General features: G+C 40.5%; 1 protein-coding gene across 2 annotated transcripts in view; it reads left to right on the top strand.

Annotated features, from left to right (window-relative positions):
• USH1C (USH1 protein network component harmonin) overlaps positions 1–20025 on the top strand; it is a 3114702-nt gene that overhangs the window by 1348469 nt on the left and 1746208 nt on the right. For both annotated transcript variants that reach the window (XM_044082874.1, XM_044082873.1), the window contains exon 10: positions 15672–15731. In XM_044082874.1, the coding sequence (XP_043938809.1) occupies positions 15672–15731 (60 nt within the window). The remainder of the gene's footprint in view (positions 1–15671; positions 15732–20025) is intronic.

The raw sequence follows: 20025 nt of genomic DNA, 5'->3' as shown, positions 1-20025 counted from the left end.
GCTCTACCCTTTGGTCTCACTACAACCTTCAGGGTGTTTACCAAATACATGGCAGTAGTAGTGGCTCACCTGAGCTGCCAGGAATTCCGGGTGTTTCTGTATCTGGACGACTGGCTCATAACCGCACCAACCAGGCATCTTCTGCTACCAGCCAGGGACTACACACTTCAGCTTTGCTCATCCCTGGGCATTACTGTAAATTATGACAAATCTGCTGTAGTTAAAACAGTTTTTTAGAAATATTAGAGCATGTTTTTAAAACATTGTAGTATGTCTTTAAATAGATTGAGTGCATTTTTTGGCGCCTAATTTAAGTATTCAAACCATCACTTGGCTAGTAATTGTGGTTTTGAAGAAGTCTGTATTACAACAGATGAAAGCGCTTAACCTTGTATGTGCAAGAGCATTTTGAGTTTTGTCAGTTTTATTTGTCTAGAACATTTATAGTGGTTGTGAATAAACGTTTTGCCTGAGTTCGAGCTGTGCTGACCATCTTTTTCCTGCACCAGAGTTTGGATTCTGTGTATTGAGTTCTTTAACTCTTCTTTTTGGAATTTGTTGTTGGGTCTCCGGTATGGCAGGTGATCAGGGTGAGGCACCAGCTTTATTGAACAGGGAGGAATTTGCTCAGTTACGGTTGGAAGTTTCCACTCTACAAGCAGAGGTTACTAAACTCATTAACTTGGTTGGACAAACTCTTATTTCACCTAAAATATCCACAAGTCCATCTAAACATGAAGCGCACCACAACGCTAATGAAAAAATCACGCAAGTACAAAAAGGAAATGACATCAGCACGCAGATCGACATTCCAAATGGACAAGCGTGCAGCTGCAATGATGGCGTGCAGTTCTTACAAGATACTGGTGAATCCTTGAATCGAAATGCGAATACTGTTCATTCACCAGAAAATGAATTCACATTTGCCTTCAGCTTATTTCATATTGGAGACAAAGCGAAACGCATGGGAGCACGTTCTAAGAGCCAGCAACCAGCTTGGACTTATTCAGCTGTCACGAAGGTGCAAAATGCACAAACCAAAGGTACTGTTAACAAAGTTGCTTCTAGCCCTTATGTGAAACAACATAGTAATAGATATATGGGCAAAATGGATATTGGCAATGTTATACATGGAAAAAAAACAGCATAAACGCTAATAATGATGTTTTTGACTAGTTTTTGTGTGATGAATATGAGTTTGTGAATGCACATGAACATTATTAAGTTATAAGGAATGAGAGAGTCCCTAGTTTGAGGACTGACTCTGTTAAAGATATGATTTTTGCTTTGGGAAATAAACTATTGGCTATTAAAAATGTTAAAATAGATAATGCTTATTATGCTAAATGTATAGAGCTGCATATTGTTCCTAAGGGATTGAGATTTTTTAAATTACCCTTGGGGGTTGATTATACAACAAGCATTATCAATGAATTTAATAATATGTTTGATGGCTTTGGTTCTGAATTTATGAGAACGCTGATGAAATTGAATGATGAGAAATTATCAGTTTTAGTGAGGGAGGTTGAAAAATTGAATCACGATATTATTAATGATGTTTCTTTCGAACAGTGGAAGAAATTATATTATAAACAATTTCAAACAGCGGAAAATAAGGCAAAAAACATTTATGACAGGAAAAATAGGAAAATTAAGCGTGATTTAAAACTATACCATGTTAATAGAGCATATATATGGCCACAGAATAGAACAGTAGTAGGAATCAAAAGACATCAGAGTTTTAGAGACAGAACGGAACAATTAAGTAAGGATATGAATTTTCAGGGGGGCAGGTACTTCCCGGCTCTGAAAAAACAGAATACACAGTGGAACCGGAGATAAAAATAACACATTCTGAATTATATCATGGTACAATGACCCTGGAGGACCCTGACACTAAGCATACGGAAATCAATACTCTTAATATAAGTAGGTCAGTAGATAATGTGTTAGTGGAAGGAACCGTTCCTATACACAGTGAAAATGGACCTAATTATAACATTTCAAATGAGTCATCAGAGAGATTAAATATTTTATCCACATTTAATGGATTTAATGGATTTAATTATACTGAAATGGATATTTCGCATGCATTTTTTACATTGTTCAGTAAAGGAATGAAATACATTCCAAATATAGGTTTTAATTTAGTTGATTGTATAAAATAAATGAAATTATTTTGTAGAAGGCTTAATTTGGCCCTACAGTTTGAACAACAAGAAGGAAGCAATAAATCTGTACAAATACATGAATTAAAGAAAAAAAGTTCATATATTCCTATCATGAATTCACATACAGCTAATTATGAAAAGATGATTTGTAAGGATGTATACTGGTTGGTTAAACAAAAATATTAAAACAGGAAGTATCCATCTAAATGTTTTTAAGGATACTTTAACAATGGAAGAGAGGTTATGTTTGAACCAAATCATATGTAACAAAGAAATATGTTTAATGAAACCGGATAAGGGGGGGGGGTATAGTCTTATATAATACATTTGATTATAACACAGCTATTCACAATATATTATATACCTCTGGAAATTATGTTGTAGTTTCCATCAATGAGATCAATATAGGGTATAAGAGGATAGATTTAGCTTTAGAAGAATACTTGATAGATAATAGAGTCACATATGAAGTGTATTCTTTTATGAAAACTGAATATCCAGTTCTGGCCAATATTATAGGTATACCTAAGATTCATAAGAGTATACAAAACCCCCCTTTTAGACCTATTATTTCAGGTTCAAAATCTAAAACGTATAATATGGGTGTTGTCATAGACAGATGGAAAAAACATGTGTATGAGAACTTAACCCATATGGAATAAGGATCTTACTTTTTTAACTATTGATGTCATAGACCTATTTTCGTGTATACCTAAAGAAATTGGATTAGAGTTTTTTAGTAACAGCTTGAGGAAGTTTTCAAATATGAGCTGGGACAAAGTATGTTTAGTTACAGATATGATGGGGTTAGTGCTTGATCACAATTATATATTTTTCCTAGGTGAATTCTTCAGACAAACCAAAAGTGTTGCAATGGGGGCTTCCTGTGCCCCTATCTTTGCAAACCTAGTCATGGTAGAATGGGAAACTGAATATCTGTTTAAGAGCACATATTATTCTAATATCGTTTTTTACACTCGATATTTGGATGATATCTTTATTTTATGGAACGGCACCAAGGAAAACATCAGTTCCTTTATTGAGTACATTAATGGTACAACAGAATTTCTTAAGTTCACTTACACCATCAGTGAAGAGGGTATTGCTTATTTGGACACCTTTGTTAGTCACAGTAATGAAGGGTTTGTATCTAGAATTCACAGGAAAACAACTTTTTACAATGACTATATAGAATTTAGCAGCAATCATCCTCCATATGTGTTTAAAAATGTATTTAAAGGGCAGTGTATTAGGGCTGCTAGATTGTCCTCTACTAAGGAAATTATGAAAAATGAGATACAAAATATATACAACATGTTTGAAAATAGAGGATACCCCCAAAAATTGTTGAATGATGTAGTTAGATATATATACAAACATTGGGGTACTAAATATCAACCCTTATTGGGTAAGATATCTGAAATAAATAATAATAATAATAATAATAATACAATCAATAGAGCTTTGTTTAGTGAAAAAACTAAGAGTATGTGTCATAATGTATACCCCATTTGCACAATATGTAAAGGAGATAGTTAAACGACATTGGGAGGTGCTTACAGCTTCAGAAAATATTAGGTCGATATTGGGAAGCCATCCAAATTTTGTATGCAAAACAGCACCTAATATAAAAAGGCTACTTGAACAGGCAGTTAATAATCCTAAAATGAGATTTACAGGAACGAGGAAATGTGGGTCATGTAAACAGTGCAAGGCTATCAACGAAGCATTGTCTATTAGACTAGAAGTTATCAATAGAACAACTGTTAGATGCAAGGCAGGCAATTGTAACACAAAACAAGTGGTTTATTTAGCGAAATGTACAGCCTGCCCTGCATTTTATATTGGAAAGACTGAGAGACAGTTAAAAAAACGAATATATGAACATTTATATAAGATCCAGGTCCAAGGTAAAAATAATGCTCTATTTGGGCACATTAGTGATAAAGGAGAATTACATATGTTTAAGTTTTCCATTATAGAGCAAGTGGACAGTTTGATACAAGGGGGGAATTGGAAAGCTATCTTAGTTTCAAAAGAAAGCAAATGGCAGATATTAACTAATGCCACCAGCTCCCCAGGTATTAATGAATATATTAGTATCAAACCATTTCTTATTTTAGAATAAGAGCATACTTCAGCACACACATTTTATATATTTCAAAATATCTATTTTAGTACACATCAGTACATTTTTAAAATATTTATTTAATTATTAATTATTTGTATTGAATATACATATATACAAATTGATATATAAAGTTGATTATACAAATTGATTATAAGTATATTATATGTATGTATACAGTTAAAACAGTTTTTTAGAAATATTAGAGCATGTTTTTAAAACATTGTAGTATGTCTTTAAATGGATTGAGTGCATTTTTTGGCACCTAATTTAAGTATTTAAACCATCACTTGGCTAGTAATTGTGGTTCTGAAGAAGTCTGTATTACAACAGATGAAAGCGCTTAACCTTGTATGTGCAAGAGCATTTTGAGTTTTGTCAGTTTTATTTGTCTAGAACATTTATAGTGGTTGTGAATAAACGTTTTGCCTCAGTTCGAGCCGTGCTGACCATCTTTTTCCTGCACCAGAGTTTGGATTCTGTGTATTGAAATCTGCTGTAGAGCCATGTCAAAACATAGTATTTTTAGGAGGTGAGATAAACAGAACTACATTGATAGCAAGACTACCTCACGACAGAGTTCACGATCTCTGCCTTCATGTAAAACTGTTAATCGGGAAGACAACAGCTCCTGCAAAACTAGTTCTTCAGGTTCTGGGGAAGATGGCAGCATCTATAGTACTTATTCCCCAAGCTCGCCTGCATATGAGGATACTTCAGTGGTTACTTTCCACACAATAGTCGATCCTAGAACTACCAATGTCGCACAAGATCTTCATAACCAGCTCCTACAAAAAGGATCTTCAGTGGTGGATTCACTGTCCCTTAGTATCTCACGGCCGTCCCTTCATTGCTCCTCAACCCCAAGCCACGGTGACCATGGATGCTTCCCAGATTGGGGGGGGGGGCATTATCTAGGGAAGACAGTCCAAAACATCTGGCAGGAACATGAGGATCACTTGCACATAAACGTCCTAGAGATGAGAGCAGTGCTGTTGGCATTGCAAGCATTTCAGGACAGTCTCCCTCTAGGAACAATAGCAATTCAGCCAGACAACATCAGTACTCTGCTACATAAACAAACAAGGAAGGACCAGATCTTACCCCCTTTGTCGAGAAGCTCTAAGGGTTTTGGCAATGGGTGACAGCCTCCAACCATTTTCTAATTGCAACGCACATCCTGTGAAATTTAACGTGATTGCAGACAAATTGAGCAGAGCCATATTATGGCCGCAGGAGTGGTCCCTCAGTCAGAAAATTGCAGAAGAGATTTTCCAAAAATGGGGCCAGCCTTGCTGCAGCCTCTCTGCATCACCCACCAATCCCAAATGCAGCAACTACTTTGCCCTGATCCCTCCCAAGGGGGAGTCACCAAGGGATGCACTTGTACATGATTGGCCTCCAGGACTCCTCTATGCTTTCCCTCCAATTCCCCTGATTCCCAAACTTTTACTCTCTGTGGGAAACTATGATAAGCCTGATTGCCCCTTATTGACCTCCTCAAATCTGGTTCCTCTTCCTTCAGCCTCATCTTGTGGACGAACCATGGATTCTGGACCCTGCTCCAGACCTCCTGACTCACCCGTCAGGGAAGATACATCCCAGCCTACACAACCACAAATTGACAACTTGGCTGCTCCAATTCCCTTGATTGCCAGTTTTCCTCCCCTGTTAAACATATTTTGTTGTCTTCCCATAAAACTTCTACACGGAAGTTGTGAATATTTCTTTCCATTGCTTAAAAAAGAATCAAAAGGTTTCTCATCCAGGAAAAAAGAAGTCATTGTTCCCCTCTCCTCATCACTCATTAGACCCATTATAGAGTACAACGCCCCTTTTGGTAAAGAGAGTAAAGGCGAACTGTGTATGCCAGAAAAAGGAGGATATGTTACTAGACTAACACTATATACACTATTTTATACTTGTCATGGTTACATGTGTACGGACATACATGCACATATAAATAATGTATGTAGTACAGACACATATACACTTATATAAAGACGTAGATACATACCTATACGCCACACACACACACTCACACACAAACACACATATATACATATACAAACACACGTGTACATACGTTTGTATGTAACATAGAAATGTATACTTGTGTGTGTCTGTGTGTCCGTGTCTTTTTTATTTCATAAATATGAACTGGTCTGCAAACAGGTAAAAAAAGGTGAAATATGGAGTAGCATTTGCAAATCAAATTACAGATCTGAATTATAAACAAGTAGGCACTTATAATACTAATAATAACACACTTAGCTGAGTAGTAAATAATGAAAAGCCATCAAATGTAGGCTCTTTTCAAACTGTAGAACAGACTTTAGTCATATAGTACCATTATAATTAGTTTGTGGAATTACAGTTGTGCAGCTTAAATGTAATGTATACATTGCCAGGTACACAGTGCAGTACTAGAATAGGGAGGGGACAGACACAGTGTCACCTGTGCTATACACTTTAATGACAGTCTTCACTTTATTTTTGAGCATACGATGTGCAGGTTCACTGTAAAATATACAGCAATGCTCTGAACTATGCCTTAACGAATGAGTGATGCTGTATCGTATCATATATAGGTTAAACAACTGGCTCTTGTACATCACCAAAGTACAGCTTGTCAACAAAATTACAATTGCATATTAAAACTGTTAGCTTTCAGGTATATATTGTATCTTTTGTAAGACTGCATGTATGAGGAAGATAACAGCAGAAATCCTGAGACTTAGAATAGGTGCACTTTTGTGTTGTCAGATTGTATGTTTTCTTGCAGTTCTTCCATTAGCCTTTTTTGCTTCACTTACAATCCTTAAGCTCCTTTGTGCTCTGCTGTTGTAAGGTATACAGTACTGCAGAGCTGTAGGCCTTTTGAAACTGGATCCCATCTAAGCACTTTGTGCACTACCGAGGTATTGACTACATGATGCTGGACTGCTGTGCAGCTTACCAATTTTTATCACCATCTTGAGTACCATTTTCCAGATGTTCTTCATGTTTCACTATTGCAGTCATTACACTTGGGTTATCCTGCTGGCAGGCTACCCTCAGTCAGCCTGAATTCCAAAGTCTAGGTCCGGCGTCGGTTGCTGTTGCCTCTTCCCTGACGTCAGTGCACCAGGGGTATAAAAGATGCAGCTGACGCCATTTTCTTCAGTCTTTCTTGCCGTGTGGTGCCCGAAGCAGAAGCAAGTTCGCAAGTGCCGGTCGTCCGACTCCTGAGGTTTTCGTGTTAGAATTTCAGATCCGAAGTCTTCGTTAAAAGCTAAGTACCCCATTGGGGAAAACTTTTTTCTTGCTCCAGACTGATGTCAGAAAAAGTTAATAGATGTATTTCTTGTGGGAAGCAAATATCTCATAAGAATTTTCATTCTTACTGTATTCCTTGCCTAGGCCCTGACCACGACGTTGCTTGTTGTCGGTTTTGTGCTAGATTTAACCAGCGCACTATAAAGCGCCGGTACGATTTTGCATTTCACTATTTTGGCAGAAGATTTAATAACAAGATGCCATCGGATAGCCAACCAACTACCGCAATTCACAAGAAACGCAAAGAAAAGGACAGGCACGAGGTCTAAAACCGACGACGAGGCTTCTTCTAAGCCAGTCGCCAGTTCGCTGGCTCTCATTGAGGTGCTTTCGCAGCCCCTGATGCCTGCTACTTTGGACCCGCAGGCCGCTATAGACTCCCACGTGGAGTCGCCTAGGCCGCTGGAAGCTCAAGGTATTGGACCTTTGGAAACTATTTCCTCAGATGGGTCCAGAGCCGCTGAGCAGGTATCGGCTTCTGAGGGTGTTTTCAGACAGTGCAGTACTAGAATAGGGAGGGGACAGACACAGTGTCACCTGTGCTATACACTTTAATGACAGTCTTCACTTTATTTTTGAGCATACGATGTGCAGGTTCACTGTAAAATATACAGCAATGCTCTGAACTATGCCTTAACGAATGAGTGATGCTGTATCGTCATTTATCATATATAGGTTAAACAACTGGCTCTTGTACATCACCAAAGTACAGCTTGTCAACAAAATTACAATTGCATATTAAAACTGTTAGCTTTCAGGTATATATTGTATCTTTTGTAAGACTGCATGTATGAGGAAGATAACAGCAGAAATCCTGAGACTTAGAATAGGTGCACTTTTGTGTTGTCAGATTGTATGTTTTCTTGCAGTTCTTCCATTAGCCTTTTTTGCTTCACTTACAATCCTTAAGCTCCTTTGTGCTCTGCTGTTGTAAGGTATACAGTACTGCAGAGCTGTAGGCCTTTTGAAATTGGATCCCATCTAAGCACTTTGTACACTACCGAGGTATTGACTACATGATGCTGGACTGCTGTGCAGCTTACCAATTTTTATCACCATCTTGAGCACCATTTTCCAGATGTTCTTCATGTTTCACTATTGCAGTCATTACACTTGGGTTATCCTGCTGGCAGGCTACCCTCAGTCAGCCTGAATTCCAAAGTCTAGGTCCGGCGTCGGTTGCTGTTGCCTCTTCCCTGACGTCAGTGCGCCAGGGGTATAAAAAATGCAGCTGACGCCATTTTCTTCAGTCTTTCTTGCCGCGTGGTGCCCGAAGCAGAAGCAAGTTCGCAAGTGCCGGTCGTCCGACTCCTGAGATTTTCGTGTTAGAATTTCAGATCCGAAGTCTTGGTTAAAAGCTAAGTACCCCATTGGGGAAAACTTTTTTCTTGCTCCAGACTGATGTCAGAAAAAGTTAATAGATGTATTTCTTGTGGGAAGCAAATATCTCATAAGAATTTTCATTCTTACTGTATTCCTTGCCTAGGCCCTGACCACGACGTTGCTTGTTGTCGGTTTTGTGCTAGATTTAACCAGCGCACTATAAAGCACCGGTACGATTTTTCATTTCACTATTTTGGCAGAAGATTTAATTACAAGATGCCATCGGATAGCCAACCAACTACCGCAATTCACAAGAAACGCAAAGAAAAAGAAAAGGACAGGCACAAGGTCTAAAACCGACGACGAGGCTTCTTCTAAGCCAGTCGCCAGTTCGCTGGCTCTCATTGAGGTGCTTTCGCAGCCCCTGATGCCTGCTACTTTGGACCCGCAGGCCGCTATAGACTCCCACGTGGAGTCGCCTAGGCCGCTGGAAGCTCAAGGTATTGGACCTTTGGAAACTATTTCCTCAGATGGGTCCGGAGCCGCTGAGCAGGTATCGGCTTTTGAGGGTGTTTTCAGACCTACTCAATTGTACAGTAAAGCGACTCCAGCTACAAAGGCAAAGACTAAAGCATCTTTAAAGACAAAGAAACAAGTACAACAGCCTCATGGTTAGGCCTCCATGCCCAAAAAACAGATGCTCAAAATGGCCGAAGACTTAATTACTTTGATCAGGGGTTCCCATCTCCCTCCTGATAAGAGGCCTAGGCAAGAGACAGAATATGAATCTTCAGATCAGGTTTCCATTTCTTCTGATTCCTCTTCTGTTCAGGAATACTCTCTTCCTCCCTATGAGGATTCTTATGCTGAAGAATCTATCCCTTCAGCCTCTCCCCCTGAGGATTACTCTTTTGGGGAAACCTTGCATACCATGAGGGAACATTTCCACTGGGAGAGCCAAGATTATTCTGAATCTAAGAAAAGGCTCAGAGACTTCCTTTTACTCACACAACACAGGCCCCTAGTTATTCCACCTGTGTTAGACATTGTAGATGATGTATTTTCAGAGTCCAGTCTGACCCCTGACTCCTTACCTCCAGCTCCTGTTAAGCCGGACAGGTACTACAGGGTGCCTGACTCTCATAAATTCCTTTCAGAAACCCTGCTGCTGACCCAGAAACTATTTCTCAGGGTCCCAAAGGGGTCAAGGCATCCACTGCAAAAATCCCTACCCCCTCTGACAGGGATTCTAGGGCATTAGACAGATGGGGAAAGAAGATTTACACCTCTGCTACCTTGGCTATATGGGCTTTAAATTGTCAGTTTCATATGCTCAAATATCAGCAATATATTATGTCACTGCTTAAACAGAAAATGTTGATAAATTCTGAAGGTGCAGAAAACAAAGAAATGCAGGATTTAATGCATGCAGCTGAGCAAGTTGGAAAGCATACTTTGCAATGTGGTTTTGATTCTTTGGAGGCCTCCTGCAGGGCCACTGTCACGGGTTCTGTCATTAGGAGGCATGTTTGGTTAAAGGAACAAAATCTACCAGATCGTGTTAAAGCAAAATTATTAGATGCTCCATTGCAGCATGATACTTTGTTTGGTGTTAAAGCAGAAGAGGTGTTAAAGAAAATGGAGGACAAAGCTAAATCTATGCAAACAACAAGGATTTCTTACAGGTACAGCCTCCCAAGATTTAGCAGACACTGGCCTACAAAGAATTGGTCCTTTCCAGTGTCAGACCACAAAGGGGCAGATACAGACGCCCAAGAGGCAGATCCCAGCCCCAAGGTTCATACAGGTCTAAACAATGGGATGCTTCTACCTCCAAAAGTGGAGAAGACAAATCACAGCCTTACAGGAAACAGCCCCAATGACTTCCCCCCTGCCTACGCCAAGCACTTATCTTCTTTCAGCACCTTTAGGGGGAAAACTAGCACTTTTTTCTCAAAATTGGCACATAATAACCCAGGACAAATGGGTCTTAGACATAGTGTCACAGGGCTACAAGTTTCACTTTCATACCCTGCCAACGGTAAACGGTTAGCCAGACCTACCAAAAAAACAATGGGCAGAGGCACAAAATCAAGTCTCATCCCTCATGGACATGAGGGGCCATTCAACAAGTACCAGAACAAGAGCAGGGACAAGGATTTTATTCAAGACTGTTCTTGGTACCCAGAAAGGAAAAAGCCTGGAGTCCAATACTGGACCTATCTGTTCTAAACACATATCTGGATATACCAAAATTCAAAATGTTGACCTTACAGCAGCTTCTGCCCATGCTGGGAAAGAAGGCTTGGCTTGTGACTTTAACCTAAAAGAGGCATACCTGCATGTCCCAATCAGACAAACATGCGGAAGATACCTCAGATTCAAAGCTGGCTCAGTGCATTACCAATTCTCTGCACTGCCCTTTGGCTTATCTACTGCACCCAGGGTCTTCACAAAGTGCCTGGCACCAGTGATTGCCTTCTGCCAACAAAGAAGAGTACAAATATATCCGTACTTGGATGACTGCCTCATACAAGCAGAGAACAAGGACATTCTACTACAGCATCTGGCATTTGTAAAGAGATTGCTACCATGCCTAGGGTACACAGTCAACGAATGGAAATCAAAACTAGTACCCTCTCAAGAGATAATAATCCTGGGTGCAAGCTTAACTACAACTGCCCATATGGCTTATCTCACGCCAGACGAACAAAGGCAACTGACTACCTATTTCAAACTGTTGGCAACAAAGGCCCAGTTATCTGCAAGAAAAATTCTGCAGGCTTTGGGCTTCATGGCATCCTGCATTCTACTAATTCCATATGCAAGACTGCATATGAGGAAACTTCAATGGTACCTAAAAAGTGTTTGGACTCAGCATTGCCACAGCCTGGAAACAATAATTACTCTCATTCCCTACCTACAACAGGAGTTTCGATGGTGGGCGAAGGCCTATCACCAGAACAAGGGACAGCCATTCACATTACCCCCAGCCAGGCAGACATTGACAACGGATGCATCAGATTATGCCTGGGGGGCACACATGGCAGGAAGATGTATTCAAGGCACATGGTCTGCCAACCAAATGCATCTACATATCAATCAAAAAGAGATGCAAGCTGTTCAGAGTGCCCTGACAGCCCTCAAGGACCTAATTCATCCGGGACAACTACCGATAAAGACAGACAATACCATGGTCATGTGGTATATAAACAAGCAGGGAGGCACTCATTCTTACCCCCTCTGCAGACTAGCCATGACCTTGTGGGACACAGCATTGACTTACCAAGTACATCTGCAGGCACATTTCCTGCCAGGAAAGATAAATACTCTGACAGACGAACTAAGCAGAAACCTCATGGATCCCCATGAGTGGAAACTGGATCCACAAGTCTTCAACATGATAACAAGGAAATGGGGATGCCTGGACATAGACCTATTTGCCTCTCCTCACAACTGCCAACTAAAGAGATTCTGCACAAGGACTTATCACAGACAAGCATGGAAAGTGGATGCCCTATCTTTCAGCTGGAAAAACTTAACAGTATATGCCTTTCCTCCACTGCCTCTCCTCCCCAAGGTACTCCTAAAGGTCAGACAGGAGAAGCCAAAAATAATACTAATTGCCCCAGACTGGCCCCGCCAGTACTGGTATCCTATACTAAGGAACTTGTCTCAATGCCCAGCCTGGACCTTACCTCAAATACCTCACCTACTGTCCCAACAAAACAATCAGATCCTGCACATCCAACTCAAGACCTTAAATTTGGCAGCATGGCGGATAATGTAGTCATACAAAACACACCTCTCACTAAAGCGGTGATGGATGTCATTTTGGAGGCCAGGAGGCCTAGTACTAGAAAATCTTATGCTGGAAATTGGAAGAGATTCTGTGCCTGGAGCCAGGCACAAGGAATTGACACAGCAGTACCAAATATTCCTCAGATTTTGCAGTACTTAACTGAGATGCTGGACAAAGGCCTATCCTTTTCATCAATTAAAATTCATGCCTCTGCCATTTCGGCTCATTACAATACAGAGCCATCAATCTTTTCTCATCCTTTGTTAAGGCAATACCTCAGGGGAGCCAAAAACTTAAGGCCTCCAAGGAGATCACCAATACCTGCATGGGACCTCAATTATGTTTTGGAAAAACTCACTCTGCCAGCTTTTGAGCCAGCCGCTACAGCTGATATAAAGTTTTTTATCTTGGAAAACAGCTCTGCTGCTAGCAATTACCTCTGCAAGACGAGTCTCAGATCTACAGGCACTCATGGCTGTGGAAATTTTTATCATCTTTTTTCCAGACAGGGTTTCTCTGAGGACAAACCCAACATTTATGCCTAAGGTAGTGTCCAGTGTGGCCCTTAACCAAACTATTCATCTGTCTACTTTTTATCCAAATCCACAGAATAAAGGGGAGATAATTCTGCATTCTTTGGACATACACAGACAGCTACGCTTCTACTTGAACAGAACCAAAGCTTTCAGAAAGACTGAGCAACTACTAGTGGCATATGCTGCAGGATCACAAGGAAAGGCTACATCAAAGCAGACTATTTCAAAGTGGATAGGCCACTGCATTCATTTCTGCTATTCACAACATGGCAAGCCAGTGCCTAAGGGCATTAGGCCACATTCAACCAGAGCAGCAGCCACTTCAGCAGCCTTCCTCAATGGGTTACCAACCAAAGACATTTTAGAGGCTGCTACCTGGAGTTCAGTGCACACCTTTACAAAGCACTATCATTTACCACTCTACTCTAAATCCAGGGCAGGCTTTGCCACTGCAGTTCTACAGGGCCTCATAGCCACTCCTATTGCTATTTAACTCCAGCCTCCCAACCATAGCTTTGGGATTCTACCCAAGTGTAATAACTGCAACAGTGAAACATGAAGAACATAGTACAGTTGTGTACACTTACCATAAATGTAGATGTTCGAGTGTATTCACTGTTGCAGTCCAGGTTACCCACCCACCACCCCCCATCTCTTTTTGCTGGAACGTAGCTGCACTTCTCTAATCTATACAACCTATGTGGTGTATTTGCTTGTAGATGAAGGTATAATATATTTTGGTGCATGCATGTTTTATTGGCATATTTTTAGCCTTCCCTTTTGGGGGCACCTGACATCTGGGGCAAGAAAAACTGAAGAAAATGGCGTCGGCTGCATCTTTTATACCCCTGGTGCACTGACGTCAGGGAAGAGGCGACAGCAACTGACGCCGGACCTAGACTTTGGAATTCAGGCTGACTGAGGGTAGCCTGCCAGCAGGATAACCCAAGTGTAATGACTGCAACAGTGAATACGCTCAAACATCTACATTTATGGTAAGTGTACACAACTGTACTTTCTTTGGTACTTTTCGTCACTTTAATAAACACTGTACAGACTTTTAGTCACCTCAACTGATGCTAACTAAAATAGTAAGTTGTTTGATAATGATTTGACACTATTAGAAAACTGTACAAAACTGTTGACCATGTCAGAGATTTAACTTTGTCTGACACTTAATGCTGAGGACTAAGTTAATAAGATGGTAACAGCCTGCTTCCTGTGGTCCAGAACCTGATTCCCTCAGCTTCCATTTGCCTAAGTATGTGACTGAGCAAGTCACTTGACCAGACCATGCTCTTGAGCTGAGATTGATAAATATCCATGTGGATCATTGTTCTACCCTGTTAGCAGTTAAAGTTAAATAAACAAATACATGCAGTTATTGTTGAACACTTTTACCCCACCATACCCTCCAACAATCCTGTCTGCTTCTGTCAGTGAAGTGCATTTGTTCTTCTGCCTTGGGTATGTCTCAGAGAGGCTGTTACCCAGTCAGCCATGGAGGCAATTTGAGCAATTGACAGCATGCTTCAACAGGGGACATTTGTAATGGCCCTAACCCCACTGCTGGTGAGTGATAAGAGCACCCTTGTTAGCATAAGTGCAAACTTTTCCCTTCCCATAAGTGTACATGGTCCTATATGCACATGCATATTAGGGCTTTCATCACCGATATGGGATCAGTAATCCCAGCTCCCTATGTCCTTGGTCCTTGATGATGTGTAACCATCTACCTGCAGAGCAACACTTGGCTGACTGGAAGCCACCCCCCCCACCCCATCCCATTGCTGGTGGGTGATATGAGCACCCTTGTTAGCATAAGTGCAAACTTTTCCCTTCCCATAAGTGTACATGGTCCTATATGCACATGCATATTAGGGCTTTCATCACCGGAATGAGATCAGTAATCCCAGGTCCCTATGTCCTTGGCCCTTGATGATGTGTAACCATCTACCTGCAGAGCAACACTTGTCTGACTGGAAGACACCCCCCCTCACCCCCACCCCCGTCCAGAGAGGCAAGCCAGCGTAAACTACTTATTCCCATTTTCCCCTGTCCAATTTTTCCATCAACTGAGCCAGTTTTTAAACTTGGGTAGTGTAGGTCATGTACAGTGCTTTATCCCTTTTCAGCAGAGAGTCCAGGCTTACCGTATTAGGGATTCTGATTCTTTTAATTCATTATACTGAGGTGATTTTTATATGAGCAAAGTCTGTTCTAGGATGCAGGTTTTTGGTACAACTAGTGTACTGCTGTTAAGTTTGTCTGTAAAAAAAAAAAAAAAAAAAATATTGTTGAATTTGCTGGGTGTTCTTGTAGTTATTACTTTAGCTACTGGCAAAGAACAATGTTGTAAAGAAAAAAAATCATGTTTTATTTTTCCTCATAAGGTTGGTGATCAGATTGTTGAAGTGAATGGAGTTGATTTTACAAATCTTGAGCATAAAGAGGTAAGAAGCAGAGTTGAATAACATCTGTTTTTTTAAACCTTAATAGACTTTATATTTGTTTTGAATAACTATACTGTAGCTATATTTGTAGCGTGTAGTGCATGTAGTGATGCAGCCAATGAGACATAATCATCAATAAAGTAATAAGTTCAGCAATTGTTTCAAGCACTGTTTTAAGGAATGCTATTTCAGTCTGGATTAAGTTGATTTGTACACTTTGGTGTAGACTAATTAAGACATAAAACTGCTACATTGCTGTGTAACGTTCTTTCATAAAACTGGACACGTTGCTGTGTAGTGTTCTGTCATGTTTTAAAGATATATGAAGGTGAAGTGGAAATCCTGTTACTTATTTTTCTTGTACTATAAAACACTCTGCATAAGTGCATATATGCAGAAATATTTTTTTATTTTTTTCTCTGTTGAATTTGTTTACCATAAACACCTTTCTGTGGGTGATGATACTGTGGTGCTTGTGTCCTAATATACAATTTCTTTAATGTGTCAGATTTTGATTGTTTATGATGCTATTTTAAGCCCAGTCTGAAATATTTATCTCATTACTGGTTTCTTTTCTTGCCGTTTTTCACAATTTATGGGATATTCAATATTTCATATTGTCATATAGTTATCATCCACAGTACATGCATCATATTTTTTTTATAGCCATTTATTGAGGTCATGCCATAGTAAACATTTAAGCCATAAGGTCATGTATATATTTTAGTGAAGTAACATGCATAGCTGCGTACGTAGACCCCTTTTGTTGTCCCACCATACCCTTTTTCATTGTGGATAAAGTAACTATATTGTAATGAACTACATTTTGCAGCTTTTTCTTCTGATATTCAGTTAATACCTCTCAACTTCTTAAATGGAAAAAATCCAGACAAAGCCTAAATTAACGGGCAGACAAAGACCTAAAAATAGGAAAGGAATTTAAATATTGCTGTCATAAACTTAGAAAGTTGCCAGAATAACAGAATTAACATTATAATGCATTTTCTGAAGAATATTAAGTCTGTAACTCATATGCTTGTCATTACTTAGTGACTTCAGTCCTCAGTGATTTTGCAGAAAACCACAAGTTTTACGAGGAATGGACCAAAAATGTAAGGCAAAAATCTGGACAGCTGAGAGATTTGATTCACTTGCATTACAGCTTACAAGAGTAAACTGCTTAGTAAATTCTGAGTAGCAATATCAATTCAAGGCTGAAGAAATGATTTTCTTGGCGATTAAAAGTGCAGGAGGCTCTCAGATTGCCCGTTGATTTTAGGTCATCCTTAAAAACAGGCATTTGTATGATAGTCTGTTAATCAAAACATAGTAACAAAGCCTTATAAAAGTAAAGGGAAAAAACAGTGATATTACACTGATTACATAACTTTAAGAAAGTGTAGGAAAAAAGTGATAGAGAAATACAGCCATATATTATTAAAGTATTTTAATAAGATAAAGTAAGATGCGAAAGTACACAATGCATGTAGAACATTAATGTTAGGTCTAGCTTATCAGTGGGAGTGGTAAGCACTAGATAGCCTGTCTGACACAAGAGTGGTTTCTGGCCCAGAAATTGTAGTTTATTGGCCGTTTGACACTTTTTCCATATCTTTCAACTTTCGGGTTTAAAAGCTTGCGTTTGCGCTCGTTTCCCATCTTTCCTGTAACTAATCTAGTCCAGATACAGATTTGCTGTATCCAGGACTGTTGATAAGCTTCTGAGCCCCACAAGCCTTTCTGTGTTGGAGGGAAGCCTTCTAGCTTATCAGTGGGAGTGGTAAGCACTAGGTAGCCTATCTACCACAAGAGTGGTTTCTGGCCCAGAAATTGTAGTTTATTGGCCGTTTGGGCAGTTTTTCCATCTCTTTCAACTTTCTGGTTTAAAAGACTGTGCTTGCGCTCGTTTCCCACCTTTCCTGTAACTAGTCAAGTCCAGATACAGATTTGCTGTATCCAGGACTGTTTGTAAGCTTCTGAGCCCCCAAGCCTTTCTGTGTTGGAGGGAAGCATTCTAGCTTATCAGTGGGAGTGGTAAGCACTAGGTAGCCTATCTACCACAAGATCCAGGTACAGATTCTTAGTTTTAGCACTTGAATTTGCTTATTCATGCTCAGCACTTGTTCAGAACTTGTTAGCACTAAATAAGCTACAAATTACTACAGCACTCGACCTTCCTCTTTACCTAGAGAAAAACAGTTTTAGTACTTACTTTCCTCACTTGCTTAGAGAAAAACAGCTCTTATACTCACTTTCCTCACTTGTCTAGAGGAAAGTAGTTTTTTATTCAGGCATTTCCAGGGGTCAGCTCCCAGTGTTCTCTCCTGTCTCTCTGATGAATCTGGGTATCTTGAGGCAATGTAGCAATTGCCTCATGTACACAGACAACCCCCTCCTCCTACCACCCAACATCACAACCTGTGAGAAATGCACTTATCTAGCCAAACTGGAGGTAAAGCTCTCTCCAACCATGACTGCACTTGACAAACAAGAGGAGAAGGTAAACACTTGCACCACACCACAATCATCACATAGTCCCACTAAACCTACACCATGAAAATCCACACATAGAAACACAAGAACATTCGTAGAGGCTCTCATTAATAATTTGCTCAAGCAACAGAGACCTCCAAAGCAGAAACGCAAGCAACCTCCACCCCCTAACAAAACCCAAATGACACATAGCCCACAGACTCAGTGTGCCAGTAAACCTCAGCCCATAAGCCAAACCAACGTACCAAACACACTAGTCGTAGGTGACTCTATAGTCAGGCACACTGATGTCCCACTCACCAGGCTAAACAAAGAGAGGGTTACTGTCAGCAAAGAGAAGGTTACTGTCAGCTGCATGTCGGGTGCCAGGATCCACCACATAACCCACAAACTCGGGTCACTCCACAACAAGTACAAATATGACTCTGTCATTGTCCATGTTGGTGTGAACGACCTGAGACGTACCTCCCTGGACTACATGAAAAGAGACATGGAAGAGCTCTCCAATCTTGTAGCCCAGGCAGGTATGACCCTAGCCCTGAGTCCTGCCATCACCCAGAATGATACCGCAGTACAAGGACAAAATGATTGACTTCAACAATTGGCTAAGCTTCTGGTGTCATTCTAAGGGGATCCAGTACTCTCTGCCTGGGATGACATGGTCGACAGACCATGATACTTTGCCAGAGATGGCCTGCACCTCTCGCCCCTGGGATTCTGAATACTGGCTAAGGCTCTTGCTGCCTCTATAGTGCCTTTTTTAGGCAAGTTTCAAATGATAAATTCACCACCGTAACAGGAACAGGCAAGCAAAAACTGAGGGTAATGCTACTCATTGCTAGAAGTCAAAATCTCAAAATGCACTCACTCAAGGCACTCCTTAAAATGGAGAACATGGATATTTGTGCAGTGACTGAGACCTGGTTCAAGGCTCTAGAGAGCACCCCTGCATTACCAGGCTATAACTTATACCACACTTTTTGGCCATCTAACGTGGACCAGAACACCAAAGGCGGAGGTGTGTCCATATTCATTAAGGATATCCACACCTCCAGGCTAGTTGCGCAGCATAATGCATCTGAGGTTATCCAAGTGCAACTAACTCTGGGTAAAACTGCAATCCAAATTATAGCTTGTTACAGATCCCCCACCATGCCCCAGGATTCCTGCTCCTCTTTTCTTGATATACTGGAAAATATTAGGGTTCAACCAAACACCCTAAGAATGGGAGATTTCAACTACCCCCACCGTTAACTGGGGAAACTACTCATGTACCAACTCCTTCACTCAACGCTTTCTGGAATTCATAAATTCCAATGCCCTGGATCAACTTATCCACACCCCCACCAGGGACAACAGTATCCTAGACTTAGCCATTACCAGCATGAGCGACCGGTGTTCCACACCTGAAATTAACTCCTCGTTGGTCAGATCTGATGATAAGCTAATCACCCTAGATATCCGCATCCCGCAGACTGCTGTACATGTAAACATAATAGATAGGAGTTCCAACGCAGTTAATTTCTGACTCATGGTAGCCCTACTCAGTGTCAGAAGTTTAAAAAAATTACCAACCCTGAGACTCTTACAACTTGAGCACATCCATATCTCTGTCATAAACCAAGATTTGTTTTCACTGTAAAGAAGGCTGTTCCTATGGAGCATGGTCTAGAAATTACCATGCATGCAGGCCTTAGGGCAATGGTGAGGTATCTGTATGTATGTCAGAGCAACATCACTGCTAGGCAGATTTCCTAGAGTCGTTCAAATTAAGCTCACTGAAGTCCAGCTTACAATCAGC

This window comes from Protopterus annectens, chromosome 9.part0, assembly GCF_019279795.1.
Source record: "Protopterus annectens isolate FY-2018-M chromosome 9.part0, PAN1.0, whole genome shotgun sequence".
NCBI lineage: Eukaryota > Metazoa > Chordata > Ceratodontiformes > Protopteridae > Protopterus > Protopterus annectens.
Note: the sequence above shows the minus strand (reverse complement) of the source record. Positions and strands in the feature narration are given on the sequence as shown.